This window comes from Amphiura filiformis, chromosome 6 (genome assembly GCF_039555335.1).
Source record: "Amphiura filiformis chromosome 6, Afil_fr2py, whole genome shotgun sequence".
Taxonomy (NCBI): domain Eukaryota; kingdom Metazoa; phylum Echinodermata; class Ophiuroidea; order Amphilepidida; family Amphiuridae; genus Amphiura; species Amphiura filiformis.
Window position 1 is genome coordinate 45,335,868 of NC_092633.1, and position 19,155 is coordinate 45,355,022.

The 19,155-nt window shown below is 36.6% G+C and overlaps 1 protein-coding gene across 2 annotated transcripts in view; it reads right to left on the reverse strand.

The window, feature by feature from the left end:
• The window catches only part of LOC140155485 (uncharacterized), a 35,142-nt gene extending 17,713 nt beyond the window's left edge, over nucleotides 1-17,429 (reverse strand). For both annotated transcript variants that reach the window (XM_072178352.1, XM_072178351.1), the window contains exon 1: nucleotides 17,245-17,429. In XM_072178352.1, coding sequence (XP_072034453.1) covers nucleotides 17,245-17,347 — 103 coding nt within the window. In that variant the 5' untranslated portion in view covers nucleotides 17,348-17,429. The remainder of the gene's footprint in view (nucleotides 1-17,244) is intronic.
• Between the last annotated feature and the right edge of the window lie 1,726 nt (nucleotides 17,430-19,155).

Below are 19,155 nucleotides of genomic sequence, written 5' to 3' on the forward strand. Positions count from 1 at the left end.
AACCTTTTTTTCTGTTCTACTTATAGAACCCTTTGAGGGTTCTTTCGTAATGGTTCCTTAAAGGTCATTCAAGCTAAAGGTTCTAAAAAGAACTTTTTCTTGGCTACAGAACTGTTTTTGGTTCTATAAAGAACCCCATTGAAACCCAATTGGGCTAAAATCCACACTACACTGCAAAAAGCGTGTTTAGGAATTAAACACTTTTCTTGCACCACATTCTAAGGCCGTATAAAATTAATGTTTTGGTTCAGAGGATTTTCATGAATTGATGAGGGAGGGAGGTGTTTGGTTTTTTTTTCGTTTTTTTTCAATGTAATATCATGGACTAAGTATATAGAGCACGTAGTGCGATGGACTTGCAACTCCGTTTGTCGACGTGAGGCCAGGCGATCGTCACGCTTGCAACATGTGGCCGTAGATGGCAGCAGCATTTTTCTTTAATTAGCATATTCGTGACGTCATGTAAACTAAGTCTCCACAGCACTACGCATATTTTTTTACGTAGATTTTAGTACTATCGTGGTGGCAGCAACATTTTTCTTTACTTTTCCAAAATGGCCCCGCCCGGGAGACGCCATTGGACGCCATGTTAGTGCAGGGTAATACCAGGCTAGCGACACTCCGGCACTTTTTGGAAGACATGAAGTACAGCAGACAGTTACATGTACAATGTGATTTTCTCATTTATAATTAGGATTACGTCATTGCCAGAATGCCAGAGCTTGTTTCATTTGTTCATTAGAATGATTGACAGCGGTGGGCGGAGCAAATACTCTAAAAATGTGATTCTCTAATAAATTATAGGTCACTAGGTCAATTCGGACCGTCTCTTCCTCAGATCTCTATGTAGGACTCTATGGTATCTTCTCATTACACGTTCGTAGTAAGACTTGGCCGGCGATGACGCCTGTCTTCAACCGCTGTATAGCACGGTATAGGCAGTTTGCAGAGAGTGTCGCTTCTCTACCTTTATTTTCTCTGGTAATACACAGGGAAAGCCGACGCTGTCGCCACCTTTTTGTATTGCGCTAGCATATGAGTTGCAACGGCCTGGTAATATTAGCATTGTCAGTAGTTTTCGGTCTTCTCCAACAGTGCTCGAGGAAACGATGAGGCCCTCTTTTTTTTTCAAATGTGAGATTCTGAGGATAAACCCCTAGAGTACCACAAAAAGACTTGGAAGTGATGCTTGTTCTCTAATAAACTTATTTATATGTATGAAGATTTCATAAATCATTCCAAAGTCTAAAAAATTGAAAAATCTATAAAAAAAAAAAAAATCAGAAAAATCCCAGAAATTGAGGAGGGCGGGGACGAGAACCAAAATTTTAATTTTGCACGGCCTAAACATGCTTGATTCCTAAACCCTATAGTGGCAGCCAGCCCTGATATATAGCTACTAACCGCTCCATCTCGGGGGCACTTGACGTGATGGGGGTGTGCAGACAGCGCGCCCCTGTGGAAGATTTTGGAAATATATTCCACAGAGGGAGTATGAATTTCAATTGGAATTAACACATTAGCAGCTCCATTTGAAACTCACTCTCCCCAGAGGAAGATTCAGGCTGAATCTTTCTCAGAGGGTGTACAAAATTCAAATGGAGCTGCCTAATATACTCATTCCATTTGAAATTCATTCTCCCCTGTGGCAAATATTTCCAAAATCTTCCACAACGGTAGTGTGGATTTTAAATATTATAGCCCATATTTTGTTCAGATAAAGGAAGGTTGCCCATCTTGTGCGCGAGTGTTCTCCGAATTGCCTAGACTTTCGGCTTTGATTTAGTGGTTTATTGATCGGGTACATATTGCCATTTTTCCATCGGACATTCGTTTTTGCAAAAATTGATGGTAACTAAGAGAATAACATAAAAAACTGTCGTGTTGCTATGCAAAATCGCATGCAGTGGCATTGTGGGTAATAAGGACAGTGTGTGAACCGCGTAATAATATTTCCATTAAAAAACCATACGCAGAGCAACATTGCCCTGTTTTCTGCCAACTGCGAGGTGGCCAAGAAATGATTCAGGCTATCTAGATGCACAACATCGCGTACTTTAAGAATGATCTTACGAGCTTTTCGCCCCTACGCAGAGCTACGCATCCCATTTTCCGCCACTGCACCGAAGTTGGCAGCCAAGAGATTAAGGCTACGTCGCGTGAATTTTATTATTTATTCTAGGCCTATGAATCGTCGTTTAGTTTTACAGCCACATTCATACGGGAGATTGAGGAATATACGGGGAACGCATTGCACTTTATTTGGTTGAAAACGGTCAAGACCAAGAATTGGCCTCAAAATCAGTGAATATATGGTTAAAACCGGGGTTTTTCCCGGGATTTTTTGTTGTCAAAACTCAGTGGTAGCGCGTACCGTAACTAACTGGCAGCAGCGGGTTGGCGTTAGTACGTCGGCGTACTGAGCAATGTGACGCGCACGTACGGGGTGCATAATATGCACAGACCAACTTTCCGTGCCAGAGAAATAGAAAAGAAAAGAAAGGAAGACAAAACTGAAAAGGTAGGCCTATGGATGGGTCGGGTTGTGGATTATATGCATGGTACTGGATTCGGTTAAGAGATTACCCGCCAAGATGATAAAAATCGTGAGGATACGAGAGAGACTAACTAACTAACTAACTAACTAACTAACTAACTAACTAACTAACTAACTAACTAACTTACTAACTTACTAGCTTACTAACTTACTTACTTACTTACTTACTTACTTACTTACTTACTTACTTACTTACTTACTTACTAACTAACTAACTAACTAACTAACTAACTAACTAACTAACTAACTAACTAACTTACTTACTTACTTAAAAAATAAAATAATGAGAACAGAATTAAGTACATAAAATTCAAACGGGAAATCACAAGCTAAGCAGGAAATATGAAAAATGGGAACAAAATGTAGAAAAAAAGCCAAAACTAAAAGGAGAAATGTAAGAAATGGTAGATTTATAAAATAATGCATGGGAACGGGGCTCAATAAATGAATAACATGGAAACGGAAATCATGAGCTAAGCAGCATGGGAACAAAATAGACCTATGCAAAAGAAACTGAAGAGAAAGAAAGGAGCTAAATGAATAGAAAAAAAAGAAGAAGACAAAAAAAGGTAGGCCTACGGGTAGGCCTATTATACGGGTTATGATTACAGTAACTAAATGAAACGGGAGCAAACTAAAGAGGGAAAGAAAGAAACTAATCAGGAAAATTAAGGGAAAAAAGAAGTTAAAATTAGAAACTAATCACGAAAAATAAGAAAAATAAATAACAACTGAAGGAAACGGGAAATCACAAGCTAAGCAGCTGATAAAAATGAAGCTGTAAAGGGAAACGTATAAGAAAGGATAGATTTAGAAAATAATGGGAATGGGGTTAGGCCTAGATAGATAACATGGAAACGGAAAATCACAAGCTAAATAGCATTTTGTTTTAATGGAAACAAACTAGGCCCGTGCAGAATAAACTGAAAAGAAAATGGAAATGCAATAAGGGACAGGTTTAGAAAAATAAAATTTACCTTTCAATGATTCTACCTTTTCAGTAATTCCTCCTGTTTTAGTGATCGCTCCCATTTACTCATCTAGCGGGGACCCGCGCGAAGCGCGGGTATCCCGCTAGTGATAAAATAAAAGAGGAACTGAAATATGATAAAATAAAAGAGGAACTGAAATATGATAAAATAAAAGAGGAACTGAAATATGATAAAATAAAAGAGGAACTGAAATATCTATATAAATAAAAGGAAGTCGCTAAATCTTGTTCGCGAATAGACTCAGAGATGATTTCACTTTCAGCTCTGATTTATTCGTACATTGATCGGGTACATATTGCCATTAAACCATCTGAGGTTCATTTTGCAAAAATTGATGGTAACTAAGAGAATAACATAAAAAACTGTCGTGTTGCTATGCAAAATCGCATGCAGTGGCATTGTGGGTAATAAGGACAGTGTGAACCGCGTAATAATATTTCCATTAAAAAACCATACGCAGAGCAACATTGCCCTGACAATATACCGGGAACGCATTGCACTTTATTTGGTTGAAAACTGTCAAGACCAAGAATTGGCCTCAAAATCAGTGAAAATATGGTTAAAACCGGGGTTTTTTCCCGGGATTTTTTGTTGTCAAAACTCAGTGGTAGCGCGTACCGTAACTAACTGGCAGCAGCGCGTTGGCGTTAGTACGTCGGCGTACTCATAGACATACCACCTCTCGTTTGTCTGCGGGCGTACTGAGCAATGTGACGCGCACGTACGGGGTGCATAATATGCACAGACCAACTTTCCGTGCCAGAGAAATAGAAAAGAAAAGAAAGGAAGACAAAACTGAAAAGGTAGGCCTATGGATGGGTCGGGTTGTGGATTATATGCATGGTACTGGATTCGATTAAGAGATTACCCGCCAAGATGATAAAAAATCGTGAGGATACGAGAGGAAAGATAAATAAATAAATAAATAACTCATGTAAAAAAACTAAAATAATGAGAATAGAATTAAATAGATAAAATTCAAACGGGAAATCACAAGCTAAGCAGGAAATATGAAAAATGGGAATAAAACGTAGAAAAAAGCCAAAACTAAAAGGAGAAATGTAAGAAATTGTAGATTTATAAAATAATGCATGGAAACGGGGCTCAATAAATGAATAACATGGAAACGGAAATCACAAGCTAAGCAGCATGGGAACAAAATAGACCTATGCAAAAGAAACTGAAGAGAAAGAAAGGAGATAAATGAATTTAAAAATAAGAAAAAAAAGAAGAAGACAAAAAAGATACGGGTAGGCCTACGGGTTATGGTTACAGTAACTAAATGAAACGGGAGCAAACTATTAAGAGGGAAAGAAAGAAACTAATCAGGAAAATTAAGGGGAAAAAAAGAAGCTAAAATTAGAAACTAATCAGGAAAAATAAGAAACATAAATAACAACTGAAGGAAACGGGAAATCACAAGCTAGAAGCAGCTAATAAAAATGAAGCTATAAAGGGAAACGTATAAGAAAGGATAGATTTAGAAAATAATGGGAATGGGGTTAGGCCTAGATAGATAAATAACATGGAAACGGAAAATCACAAGCGAAATAGCATTTTGTTTTAATGGAAACAAACTAGGCCCGTGCAGAAGAAACTGAAAAGAAAATGGAAATGCAAGAAGGGACAGGTTTAGAAAAATAAAATTTACCTTTCAATGATTCTACCTTTTCAGTAATTCCTCCTGTTTTAGTGATCGCTCCCATTTACTCATCTAGCGGGGACCGCGCGAAGCGGGTATCCTGCTAGTTTATAATAATGCAACATATCCCGTTACATTAATCAACATTACTGCAGTTAAAATTTTGATTCATTTTGTTTTTAAAGGAAAAGAAACGATCGTAATCATAGTAGTGCCAGGCTCGGTGCCAGGTGACAAGACATGTACCATGCAAATATTGAATTTAACATATTATATATAAACAAATATAATATAGGTGAATTTGAATCCATATTTGCAAAGGATAAATTTAAATGCAAGTCTTGAAACATGCCGAATCAATAGTTGGGTAAAAGAATACGGGCAGGTAAACCATAGAAAACCCTTCAAACCACAGATAAATTTGGAATGTCACGAAATGGGACGAATATAATTATATCAACTTCAGGTGCATGCTGCGATTTAACGTTTCGAAAACTGTTCAATTTGTGTATCTGTATGGGGAGAGCTATGGGGAGAGAAACAGAAGGAGTGATATACAGAGAGGGTGGGGTGGGGAGATAAAGAGGGGAAGAGTCTGAGACAGAACTCGGGAGAGGGAGGGAGAGAACGAGAAAGAAAGGGAAGGGACATTCTTAGTCAGTGGGAGTAGTCTAGTTCGTAGACACATTTCTGATTGGACAATCGCATGATTTCGGGTGCCGTCTATCAGGCCGTAGACCATAGACATATCAACCTAGACCTATGACTGCCCATCCCTGACCATGGCAGTAGGTGAAGCCTCGTATCCAAGGTGATTTTGGTCGGGTGGTCGGACGCGGAGAAATAAGCGTTCATGTCTGGAGAGAAAAACTCGCTCGTTTGCGTGATTGTTGTGCCATTATCGCTCGCGTCAAATGCAACATGTTCCATACACGCGAACAAATCTGCTTGCTTGCGTCCGGGTATGCGTCTTTGTCAAAGTCGTTGCTAAGCAGTGTTGGCTTCACTACGCGAACCAAAGTTCCAGGTCTAGGTACTTGTTTGTCTGGGCCGTAGACGACCCCACGTCATCATGCATCTTGATAATGCGTAACACGCGTGTAGAGGTGCGCGTATGCATCGCGCTGGATGCGTAGACTAGTGCGGAATACGCGAACGCGCTAGCAATACGCGCAACAGAATACGTGAAGTTGTAAACAAGTTTCGTTCATTTTATAATGAGGGGAGTTTTATGACGGTTTTTGCTTAAAAATGTGTTTACAATTATTAAAATAATATTTAACTGACTAAGAATGAGAATAAACGATAGGAATTTTTATTTTGCCTATCCTCTACCTATGATAGACGACAGGCATGTCCAATATTTTTATCGTAGTGGATACCGGCTGCGCCGGCATCCACTACTCAAAATATTGGACCTGCCTGTCGTCTATCACACGGTAGAGGATAGGCAAAATAAAAATTCCTATCGTTTATTCTCTAAGTAGCGTAGCCAGGAGGGGGCAAAGCGATATTTTCGTCCCCATTTGTTAATTTTTTTTGTCTCATTTTTAGTCATTTTAAGGACCCTTTACCCTTTGCCGTTCCCGTTTTATCCCTGATTATTTTCTGCAGGGCAGTCCCCCCTCCCCGGCAACCCCCCTTGGAAGGGAGGCAAGAGAAAGACAGAGAGCTAAGAAGCAGCTATAGGGAGGGATAGGAGAGAGTATAGAATAGAGATGGAGAGAGAGAGAGAGTTTTCAGAGTAATGCTTTCTGAATGTTATTAAAACATTTTTACACTCTTTATGTATACCCGACATACAAACGTTTTCTGTAAAACGGTTAGTGTTTGCTGGATGGGCAGTTATGTATGTGTGTACCTACCTATACCAATAATTGGCTTACGGACATAATGCCGTCTTCCCTGTTTCCGGCTACACTAATATCATGTTGAATATATATCACTGGCCGCAAATATAATACATGCAACTTCAGAACATCGTTTTGGATTGAGACATTCTGATACATTGACGAGAAGTTCATCTTCAGATATATTACAGAACAAGGTCAGAGGGTTCGCTTCTTTTTACCAAACCCGAGTCTTATAAACCTGGCCTGTTCCTCCTCATTGTGGTCAATAGAACTCCTATGTTAGTCACGCTCGTTTCCCTTGGCCAGAGGCAGTTCGTATTTTCCCTTTTTAGTTGTCGTCTTATCGTGAAGGTAAAAGATATTGAATCACAGACAAGATCGATAGCCATTTTGTTTCATACACCACTAGCTTGTACCTTTATACTCCGTTTATTGGATAAGGAGAGAATCTAGTTTGACTGTTAAAGGCACATTCACAATTTTTTGACTGTTAAAGGCATATTCACAGAGTTGTGTTCACAGAGTTTGTACAAGGTTTGGACTAACATTGTTGGAATGTCCTTATTTTGACATTATGATGTGTACATTTCTAATTTTAAACAGAAAATATCAAATGAAAGTGGCACCAACATGTCTATTTTGACATAGAAGCAAGTTTTGTGAAAAACTGCAAGATTTATCGGATGTGATAATTTTTCCCCGGGAATTTTTCATCTTTCACACCACTCAAATTTGAAGGTATGTTGGTCTGTGATAAAGTTTGGTCATTACTGTTCTGTGTTAAACATTTTATATTATTGCAAATACACCGTGGTGGTAGAAAAGATAACAGTTAAATCTAGTTATACGGGGTCTTGAAAGATGGTCTATGTGGCATGCCAAAATGATTTGTCCTCAATCTTAAAAAAATATCCATTTCAACAGTTAAATTGATTAAATGTATTTCTGGGATCATAATACGGGTCATAGTATTGAAATTTTGTAACAACATTTCTCGTTATTTGTTTTTAACTCAAAAGATGTGAACGCCCCTTTATCAAATTTAATGACAGCATACGCAAATCAAGTGTTCACTTTCATTAGAGAATGAATTTGGAGAAAACCTTCTGATAATTACAAACACTCGCTGAGAAGCAAGACCTTCCCTCTAAGCTTTTAATCCGATAAGCTGATTATCTATTTGTTTTCATGAATTGGCAGACATTCTTTGATGTATTACTGAGGTCAATCATCTGAAATTACTGGAGCGTGAGCCACCCAGGCTGGTGGCTCAGCATAGTATTTTATTAACAGAAGGTTTTCTCCAAATTCGTTCACTCATATAAAGTTCATTCTCACCTGCATCTTGGCAGGCATTAGGAAGAAAGAAAACTTAATTGATATCTCAATAATATATGAGACTGGTAATTACAAAACTAATCCGGGATTCATATAGGTGGGTAATAAGGCATGTAATGTTTCACATCAGATGCTCTGCCACATGCTGTACAGGGTGTATCAAAATTTCTCATTTTTGCAGAATTTTTTTACTAATTTTTGTACCAGATTATTAGATCAATAAGTTAACATATGCCCCTTTCTATTTATAGTACAAAAACTATATTAATTAGCAATTTTATATTTTTGATATATTTGTGAAAATGTTACATATCCCGGTATCAATCATTTTGATACACCCTGTATAGTGAGTAAATGATATGCATGGTGTTCACACCTATCGTGATACCAAAACGTGCCATGCAGTATTTTCCACCTGTAAACCCTTGAAATCGTATTATGCATTTATGTGTCTTAATTTTGTTGGTTATTAATTATTTTAAACTGTTGTGATTTGGTAGTTCACAGCATCTTACGAATGGTAGTGAGCTTTGGCAAAAACTGTATTGCTCAATTCATAGCGAGTGTGTAGAAGAATTAAAATATCACAGATATACTTTTATACGTGCTGCGGTTCTTGAGTTACGTTGTAAAGAGGGCTGAAACAACAACACTTTTGTAAAACGTACATAACTCATTAACAACAATAAATTAAGCAAGTTTGCAAAGTATAAGATTTGTAGAATGAACTTTTGCAAAACATCAAGGTGTTATTTTTCAATAATATATTGATCTAGATAATGAAAATCGATTTTAGGTTGCTTCGACCAACAATACCTCGTCTACCCTTAATAAATTAGACTGCTTTATTTATTCAACTGCATATTTAGGCCTATTCAACACATCTTTGTTTGTTTGTTTGTTTGTTTGTTTGAATGGTCGACCCGTGCGGAGACACACTTGGGTCAAGCAAAATGCTCAAGCTAGGCTATACACCATTTACAAGCACGATGTCTTGTATAAAAAAACATAAAAGAAAGAAGCTACTAAGGAGCAAGGAAAAGAAGCCACTCCCAATAAATCATAATGTGAACCATTTTACTCTCATTTGGTAAAGAGAGGCGACATTCTTCATCCATTTTCTGCGTTGTTTGGGAAATAATAATAAGCAAAATACAAACTTCAGGTTAGCAACTATTTTGTTTACCCAGGTTGGTCCGTGAGGAACTGTTGCGATTTGGTAGTTCGGCATCTTGTTATTTTTCAATAATATATATTGATTTAGACAATGAAAATTTTTTTGGCTGCTTCGACCAACAATATATACCGAGTCTACCCTTAACGCGGCTGTGTACTCTAGCCATTGTTTCTTTCTCAAAATTGAGTTTTTATGATATGTTTGTACCTTGTTATGTTTTTTATAAATACAAGGAATGAAAATCCAGATTTGTAAACTCCAACTGCAATATTTTAAGGATTTTATTTCACTATTCCACTCGTGTTTGAAATTGAAAAGGAAAGAAAATCTTTGTTGTACCAGCAAGGTACACGCGCGCAACAACTCATCGCGTTGCGTATCGCGCAATTTGTTAACGCACAAATACGCGACGCTTATCTGCATGCGCGGCGCATCTTATGGAAACACCACGGAAGCACTGATTTCACAAAAACCTAGTGGTCAAATGGCTCCGTTTTAGCTGATAAAATGTGGGTTTTTTCAAGTTCTTTCCCCGATTTAAATATCAAGTTATGAATGGATTTCGCTCAAACTTCTCAAGGGGCTGTGGATTTACCCGATGTTCACGTAATATTAGTTACAAAAACGAAAACTGTCGCATTCTCCTGTGAGATTCGATGAAAGTGCAAAATGTGACCACTTTAAACTTCAACGGCCATTATTTCAATGTTCATTTTCTCGGTAAAATGACGATTTAGGTACACGATAACTCAATAAATACAGCATCTATAGGTAAGCAAATATGATCATCGTAAAAAGCATGATCGACTCAAGAAACGGTTTTCTCATTTTTTTATATTTTGGTCTATTTCAGATTTTGGGCATCATTTTGTGCAAATAGGCGTTTTTGAATTTTAAAAAGTTCATTTTGATGCCTTATATGGTCAATATCTCAAAAAATAAGGCCAATATCAAAAAAATAAAAAACCGTTTTTGGAATGGAGCCTCAAGATTGAGCTAAAAACAAAATAAAATATTTTGGAAAGAGTGTTTTTTGTTATGATGTACCTAACAAATATTGCCAAAAACTCACTTTTTGTGATTTTCTTCAAAATTGTTGTTTTTACCCCAAATCTGTATTTATATTAAGATTTATTGATGTCTTGCCTTCATAAAATGTATACTTTTATATGTTTTGCGCGAATAATTACAAAGTTATTGCACTTTTACTACATGCATGTCTGAGAGTACACAGCCACCTTAAGTAATTAGGCCTACTACTAACTATAGCTGCGTCTGCGAACATTGTAATATTATTATAACATCACAATTTTTGCGCGCATCTGAAAGTTTTGTTGCGATTTCATTCGATTTTACCCAAACAATCATTGTGATTTTTAAATATTTTCTGTGATTTTTCATTTTGTTGGCGATTTTAGACATTTTTGGGCGATTTTACCAAATTGTTGGCGAATTTACCAATATTTTAGCGATTTCATACGAGTTTGTGTTTTTAAGGTTTTACCGTCGTTACTAAACCTATCGACCAAATTTTTTTAAATTGATATATTTTGTACGTTAATATGTGTAGATAATAAATCAGGAAAAAAAAACAGGGAGTGCCGGACCTCACTTTTGAGCTACAGCCGTTTTAAAAGAGGTGTACATTTCCAAAATCTCTGTACACTTCAATGGCAAAATCAGCAATTTGCCCAAAATATACCACCTTTTGCGTTGTATAAAAAAATTGTCGAGACGAAATTTTTTTAATTTTATATATGTTATGAAAAAGAAAAAGCTCTGTAAAATCGCGCAAAAAAAATTGGGGGTCCCGGACCTCGTTTTCGCGGAAATTGACCAAAATTGGTCAAAAATGCATTTTTTCTGCGACACCATGCGTAGTCAATTGCGTACATGGATATTTTGGTGCGTACCAAGGCGCTGGCATACAAGCGCGATCTAATGTCGGATCAGCGTTCGTGTACGCATATGGCCACAAAAAAGGAATTATCTGTTTACGCAGGAAAGTTTTCACTGCAAAAAAAAGTTACCTAAGAAGTGTCCAATTATAATGATGTCGACTATAAAAGACTTAATGAAGCCTTACAATTCTTAGCCTAATTCTAATTTGGTGTATTTTGGTCATAAACGGGTGTAAGAAAGACTCCCATTCTGCAAAGATATTGGGCCAAAGAGTTATCAAGTTACATAAAGTGAGGAATTTTTCAGCTTTCACTATGTTCACCTGACTCGAATGACCTAAAAGAGGATTTATTAAACATGTTAAAGCATGGTTAAAACGAAGCGTTTGACACCATTGGCGAAAGTGTTTGACTATAGGCCTACGATTATTATAAGCAGTTCTACTTAGCATGCTTAGTGCCGTTTATCGAGAGGAAAACTTTTTTGGTCACAAAAACTATACGTAATTATCTCGAGGTGGATTCATATCATCAATTGTTGCAGTTCAATTAAAGCAAAGTTAAACATTGGGTTTCCTAGCTGTAGAAAACGTTTAGCCAATGATGATATCATTTTTTTGTAAATGTATGACACATTTTTTAAACTAAATAGTTTTGATGGTGTTGTCTGTATCGCATGCATTATGAATTCAGTGCACGTAGTAGCCTAGGTCTTTACCCAATAACACAAAATGCTTTAAACATTTAAATGTTGGATTATAAACTTTAAAAAAAAATTCAAAATAACAATCAAAAACATGAACAATCAAAAACATATTCTAAGTTGGAACAATGTTGCCAAAATAATATATGTCTACAATAACATTTTCACAACATATTTTTAATGTTATTGTAGTGCGTTTCATTATGAAACGTTCTACAAACATAACCTTTAACGGCATATAATATAGTGGTTAATTTAGGCCAAAATATTATTTAAAAGAATTAACCAATTTAACCAACACTCGTTTAGGCCTAATGTTTAAAAAAACATGATTCTGTGTTTGTTGGGTAGGCCTATAACTTCATACCATCTATTGGACCCTACTGTCGTAGGCCTACTTTGGGGGAGGGGGTCCAGGTCCGTTATCAGTGGAAGCACGCTGGCAATGAGATTTGGTTTGTATATGTTGTATTAATATTTCCGTATTATTAGAAGCGGCCACTTTTTTGCGCTCAGTAAACATTGTTTTCTTTATTTTGTGGCCCTAGTTATCGCATGTGCGCAAAATAGCATTTGACACGCACAACACGCATCGTTCTCTGCGATGTCTGCAACGCAACGCCGAGCACGACGCGGAGTACGCACGCGTTGAAAACAGGCGCAATAGTCAAGTCGAATCGGGTGACGACGGTAAAACCTTATAGTCAGGGAGTGAAGGCAGTTTAGGTAGAATTAATTCCTCAATCGACGATTTTTGTATCAATGGATGCAGAGTATATTGTAGTATTGTATAACAAAAATCGGCTAAAATCTACCTTGGGCAAATTTTTTTATAACCCCTTGAAAGTTGCACTTATTCTAACTTTGGGCAAGTGTAATTCCGAAGACGTAAATCAAAATACAATTGCGAAGCGTGGTCGCACGCGGCTATCGCGACGGCATTACGCGCTGACACATGAGCGACAAATTTTGCGTATAGTGCGCATACACAGTTTACCGCGCTGACTCACATTTTATTTATTATCCTTCCGCTGACACACGGTTCGCAGCATTGATTGCATATTTTTGCTATTCATTGACGGCGGACTGTTTACGTTTGTTTTGCCAATAGATTAGCTTAGATTTGCGGTTTATTAATTGGGAATTTTAGCATAATAGCTTAAAAGATATTTCGAAGGTGTCGTATTTAGTATTAGTCTAAATAATATTATATTATGCACCTATACGCTGCCTGCTATAGCCCACTAGGTCTAATATTAAAAAAACAAAAACAAAAAAAAACATGTCTCTCGTCCTCGGCTCTAGTCCGGGTCTTTAAAAACAAAAAAAAGGAAGAGTTGCTTTTTTATTTCTTATAAATGATCGCAAAATTGGTGCAAATACAAATAAACTTAGGGCTGTTTTAGCGTATAGGCCTACAATAATTTATGTCTGAAAAAAGACAAGGGCTTAGTTATTTTGTTGTTCTGTTTGGGAGGGTTGGGCCCCTCTAATTAGGCTGATCACAAAACCTTCCATGATGTTTGGTTCTTTTAAGTGGATCGTAGGCCTATCAGGGTAGCGTGTTGACCACTTTTTCCTCGTGAAGCATGAACTGCCAAGATTGTGAAAGTCTAGAAGAAGTAGAGTAGAAACTGGATTTGTCAATCATAAAAATCTAATCGTTTTTACTTAAATCCTACTACAAATCTGTCCTTGTAGGCCTACAAATAAATCTATTAAAGCTATAGGTTAAACTAAGTTCCGTCAACTTTCGCTTAGAAATAATATTTGAGCATGCAAGGTTGTTTTAACCGCCATCGATTGTCAGTGACTCAATTTCATGGAGCGATAACATTTCAATCAAATCAATATGATAGGGCCTAATAGGCTACGTTCACGCAGGGGCGACGCTAGAAGGGGGTATGGGGTGTGATACCCCCCTCCCAATACACAATTATAGACGGAAAAAATGGACTGTGCTGTCAAAACCATGCGATTGCCGGCAAATGTAGTCAAAGCTATGTGTTTGTCGGCAGAGTCATGTAAAAGATTAATGTGTATAATGTGTTACGAAATTGTGCTGTTGTTAACGTAGGCCTATTGTTAATGTTATCATGGTTATAGTAGTTACTAATTAAAAAAATGTCGGAAACAAATTGGACCGCTAACACCCCTCCCCCACACACCCCCACACTAAAAAAATTGGGTGTACAATTCACATATATTTCCGTCGGCAAAACATGCTGTACGCCCCGAGTCATATTGGTCTAGCGACGGCCCTGGGTTCACGTTTAATAACTCTTGCTTACATTTCTTCCCGAAAACAAAATAACATTAAATTACCATATAGGACCTATTAAACTGATATCGGATAATATTGCCAACAATTATTTTAATCAACAGATCAACATTTAGGCCTATTGTATATAATCATAGATTATGGTATAGGCCTAATTAGTATCAAACACACGCGATAGGCCTATCACATGTGTAGGCTATAAGCGTGTAGTGTGCCAGCAGGTAAATACTTAGGCCTATAGTCCTATACTATTTGGCCGTCAGTTATATTATACATTAGCAAAATAAAAACACGATAAATCTACTGCATTAGCAAATTGCATATAGGCTTATAGACTAACGGTAGGGCCTAGGCCTAGACCAAACTGTTAGCAGACTAAATGCTTGTTGGACCAAATGGTTTGTAGACCAAGTGGTTTGTAGACGAAATGGGTTATAATTTATTAGACCATTCGTTTTAGACTTATTAGGTATTAAACTAAACATGCTAAATGGTTATCGAACCAACTGGTTAAAAAACGGAATAAAGGTGCACGGAAAGAATGCAAAAAAAGGGAATATGAGAGAAAGCCAATCCACGAGATACTTAGGTCTAGATAACTATTAATTTCCGTTGTAGGCTTCTTGTAATGTCTGATATAGGCCTACCGATCTAGTCTGGCCTCTACCATGTAGTTGTAAACCTATAATAACTTTTTCATAACAAAGTCCTATACTTTTTGACATTCTTGTCGACCGTTCTGATAAGTTTGTATTTATTTAGGCCGTATTAGTGTTAATGGCTATTTATAGACCTATGTAAGGTCTAAATTGATTAGACGTTTAGTAGGCCTATATACTATAATGACGTATAGGCATAGGCTTAATGACCAGGCCTATGTTACAATTAATTGGTGAATGACATCGATGTATTTTATACATAAAATGTATTACTTAAATATTTATTTTTTCGTATCCATTCAACGAATGGGGACATTTTGATTCAGGTATGACAAAAGGGTAAAAGTTGCAAAAACTTTAAACGTGATTAGGCCTATCTCAAAATGGCCATTTTTTTGATACGCCACTATGTCATCCGAGCGACAAATTATTGCACAAGGTGGCGATCAATTAGACACCGACTTCGTGTGTTGTGTGATGTGACGCTCTGGTTTACGCAGTATGCAACGCCAACACGCTCACTTGTTGCGCGAACGCAAATACAAAACAGTAAGCGTGGACGCGTTAACCATGTTTGCGTAAATGCGGCTTAATAGTCGGAAACGTTCGTGATTTGTGTATTTTTACTGTAAAATAGTGATTTTCAAATGCCTGTAGATATTTTTGCCCAGGGTGGATATTGGTCGATTTTGGATATGTGATTGAATAATTGAAGCCACGTCTACCAGTACAAAAATTGTCGATTGAGGAATTAATTCCAGCAGACACCCTATCTAGGGCTCTCACTCCCTCACTATTAAGCGAACTTTTGTTGTTTCCTTGGTGGTGCTGGCATGTTTATAGCAACTCGATCTCCCGTATGATTTTGGTGATATTGGATCAAATGTGACGCAGCCTTTTGTCTAAATACAAAATTAGCTGAATTAAAGAATTACCGTATAACTATAGAAAAATTATCAAATTCGTGGACATCGTGGAACATTCAACTACGCTTGTTACTCCGCGACTAATCATGCTAACTACACGCGCGTACAACGCTACTCTACGCGTCCATATTAGCGAGGCTATCTGCGTACAACTGTTTATTACGCAGAGCCACGCAAAGAGTATGTTCCACGATGTCCACGAATTTAATAATTTTTCTATAGTTAAAACGCTGGACTCAAACATCACTGAACATATAGCCTATATTTCCTACCTTTTCATGCAGCAGATACATAACTTAAATATGTGTCCAAAAAAATTTCATCAGAGATGTCACTCACTATAAGTAACTTCTTAGCCTGAGCCTGAAATTTGTGGAAAATCCTCAAAACGGTGCAAAAATGTTTGTAAAAAGTGTCCAAACGTGCTGAAAATAAGTAATAGCGCGGTCATTTTGACTTTAAAACGTCTGAATTTAGGCCAAAGTATGAAAAGTGACATATCGGTTTCATTTTGAATGATGAAATGTTCAGTTAAAATACGAAACGAACATTTCACGTGTGTGGTAGGTGTGTATTAATTTCACCACACTGTAAAAGTCATGGAACACTTGACACTAGTGTTCTGTCTCTGTTTCCAAGATTAGTTATGAAAATATGTCTGCATATCCATAAATTTACCTTAAATAGTGTCTCCTTACCTAACACTATCACAAAAAGGAAACATTGTTATACATTAATATTTGATTTTGAAAAATAAGACAACCTTTTCAAAATTTAGAACACATATGTAACACCTTTTGGACACTTGACACGAGTTCTTATCTCCTTATATCTGTCTTTGTTTCATTTGAACACTGGTGTTCTTGTAGTTTGAACACTGATGTTCTGAAATATTTTAGAACACTTATTACACATGTGTCATGTGTTCAACTGTATCATATGAACACGTCTCAGGTGTTCACACTAGTGTTCTCTAAATAAGTTGAACACGTGTCATGTGTTAAAAAACCGTTACATTAATGAACGCGTTCCATGTGTTCTGGCCAATTTACAGTGTGCACAGTGTTCACTCAAAACCAATCAGATTATCACTGACACAAATGACACACAACATAATGTAAAATTATAACTTCTTAAAGTTAGGTTTTCAGCGATATTGTTGTTAGACAATTATTTTACGTTTATTGATTAAGTTAAAGTTCATGAGTTACTCACCAAGATGCTGCCACACGAAAAATAAAACCAATGAAGTTGAAATAAGTACATAGAAACACAGGCGCCGTTTTCGGTTTCTTATAACTGCCATATTAAACACCATTCTAAAACCAGCGCTTTTTTCGTTTCCTATACCACATGATGATGTACTAAGTGGATCTTGTCAATGCGCACTGATTTGTTCAGTTGCATGCACAGCAGCAGTTTGTCAATGAATGAAGTGCCACGTTTTATGTAATAAAGCCCGCCAACACTATCCGAGTTCTGCTGTTCACAAGTGAGGCTCGTATAAATCGACGTGACCATCGTCCGCAATCAGTTTGCCTTTCTTTGGCTGCATTTAAACGTTAAATAAATGGAACTCATTAAAAGTTGTGTCCCTTGAACTGAATACAATAAAATTACTCAATGTATCACTGCAACGGCATGAAATCAGCGTACAAAAATATTGTTTGGTTGTTGTTTTGTTTTTCCGTGCGTCAACAAAATGCCGCTTCTTTCGCGCGTCTGGGCGTTTACATGCGTGAGTTCGCCTACAAAAGCGCACTTGGTATTTTGCGTGTAACGCAACTAGTGATTGATGTGATTTGACCGTTTACGATATGCATAATTGATTCCACCGCAAATAACACAATCAGTAATCTAATTTTGTGATTGCTATCTACTGAAGATAGCACGTGTAAGTTAGGACGTTGCGGCTATATAAGAGCCATAAGTTTTCCGTGGTACGGAAAACGATCGAATTTCGCGGAACCGGAGGTAGAAAACGGAAAAAGGATTTCTTGTAGTTGGAAAAATAAAATTGAAATGATTGAAAAGAGTGAATATAAAAAACAAAATAAAAAAATGTGTGTCTGTTGTTGTCTTCAATAAAATAAACGTGTAAAAAGTGCGGTTAATGTGGTACCGCAGCAAACACAAAACGTTTTCGACATCATTCGCAAAAGGTTATAAAAGGTTGTCAGAAAACGTTTAAATGTCGGGTTATATAAAGTGTACATTAATGGTATAAAACGTTTTCATAACATTAAATAACATTTGTTGGTAATTTACTGCACAGCAAGCACAAATGTTTTACAGAAAACATTTAAATGTCGGGTTATATAAAGGGTATAAAAACGTTTTAATAACATTCCAAAAACATTTTTGAAAACTTGGTACAAATCATTCTAAATAGAATGTTATTTTGGGGTTGAAAAAATATTTTGCAAAAAATGTTTGCCCAAAATATTTACAATAACGTTTTAAAAACGTTTTATGACCTTTATATAACCCGACATTTAAATGTTATTAAAAGGTTTTGAAAAAAACATTTTAAGAACATTTCTGTGTTTGCTGGGTTCAAATATTTTAACATAATGTTATTTAAGTGTTGACAAAATATTTGGTCAAAAAGGTTTGCAAAAATAGTTTACAATAACATTTTTTGAAAACATTTAAAAATATTGGTGTGGTGTGTTTTCATACAAAACGTTTTAAAACGATTTCATGACCTTTATATAACCCGACATTTTAATGTTATTAAAACGTTTTTACCTAAACTAAAACCCAAAATATAACTTATTTAAAACGTTTTAAAAACGTTTTTGTGTTTGCTGGGACTGCACCCCTTGATAAATGTTTGACTATTCTTGCATTTTTCTCAACAACAAAAAATAAAAATAAATAAATAACACACTGGTAACAAAAGTTATGTATATTATAGGGGCAAGGAATCCAGTTACTACACTGGAATTTCAGTGACTCAAGCGGTACGTTATGATAAGGAAAGAGGTACCGTAAAATGAGGTATATATAACTTTGGGCACTTTTCAGAATTTTTAAACTACTGCTTCCAAACAAAACCAATTATATTTCTAATTAACTCTTTTTATGACATTAGGGTTCCCCACTACACTTTGAAGTTGAAAA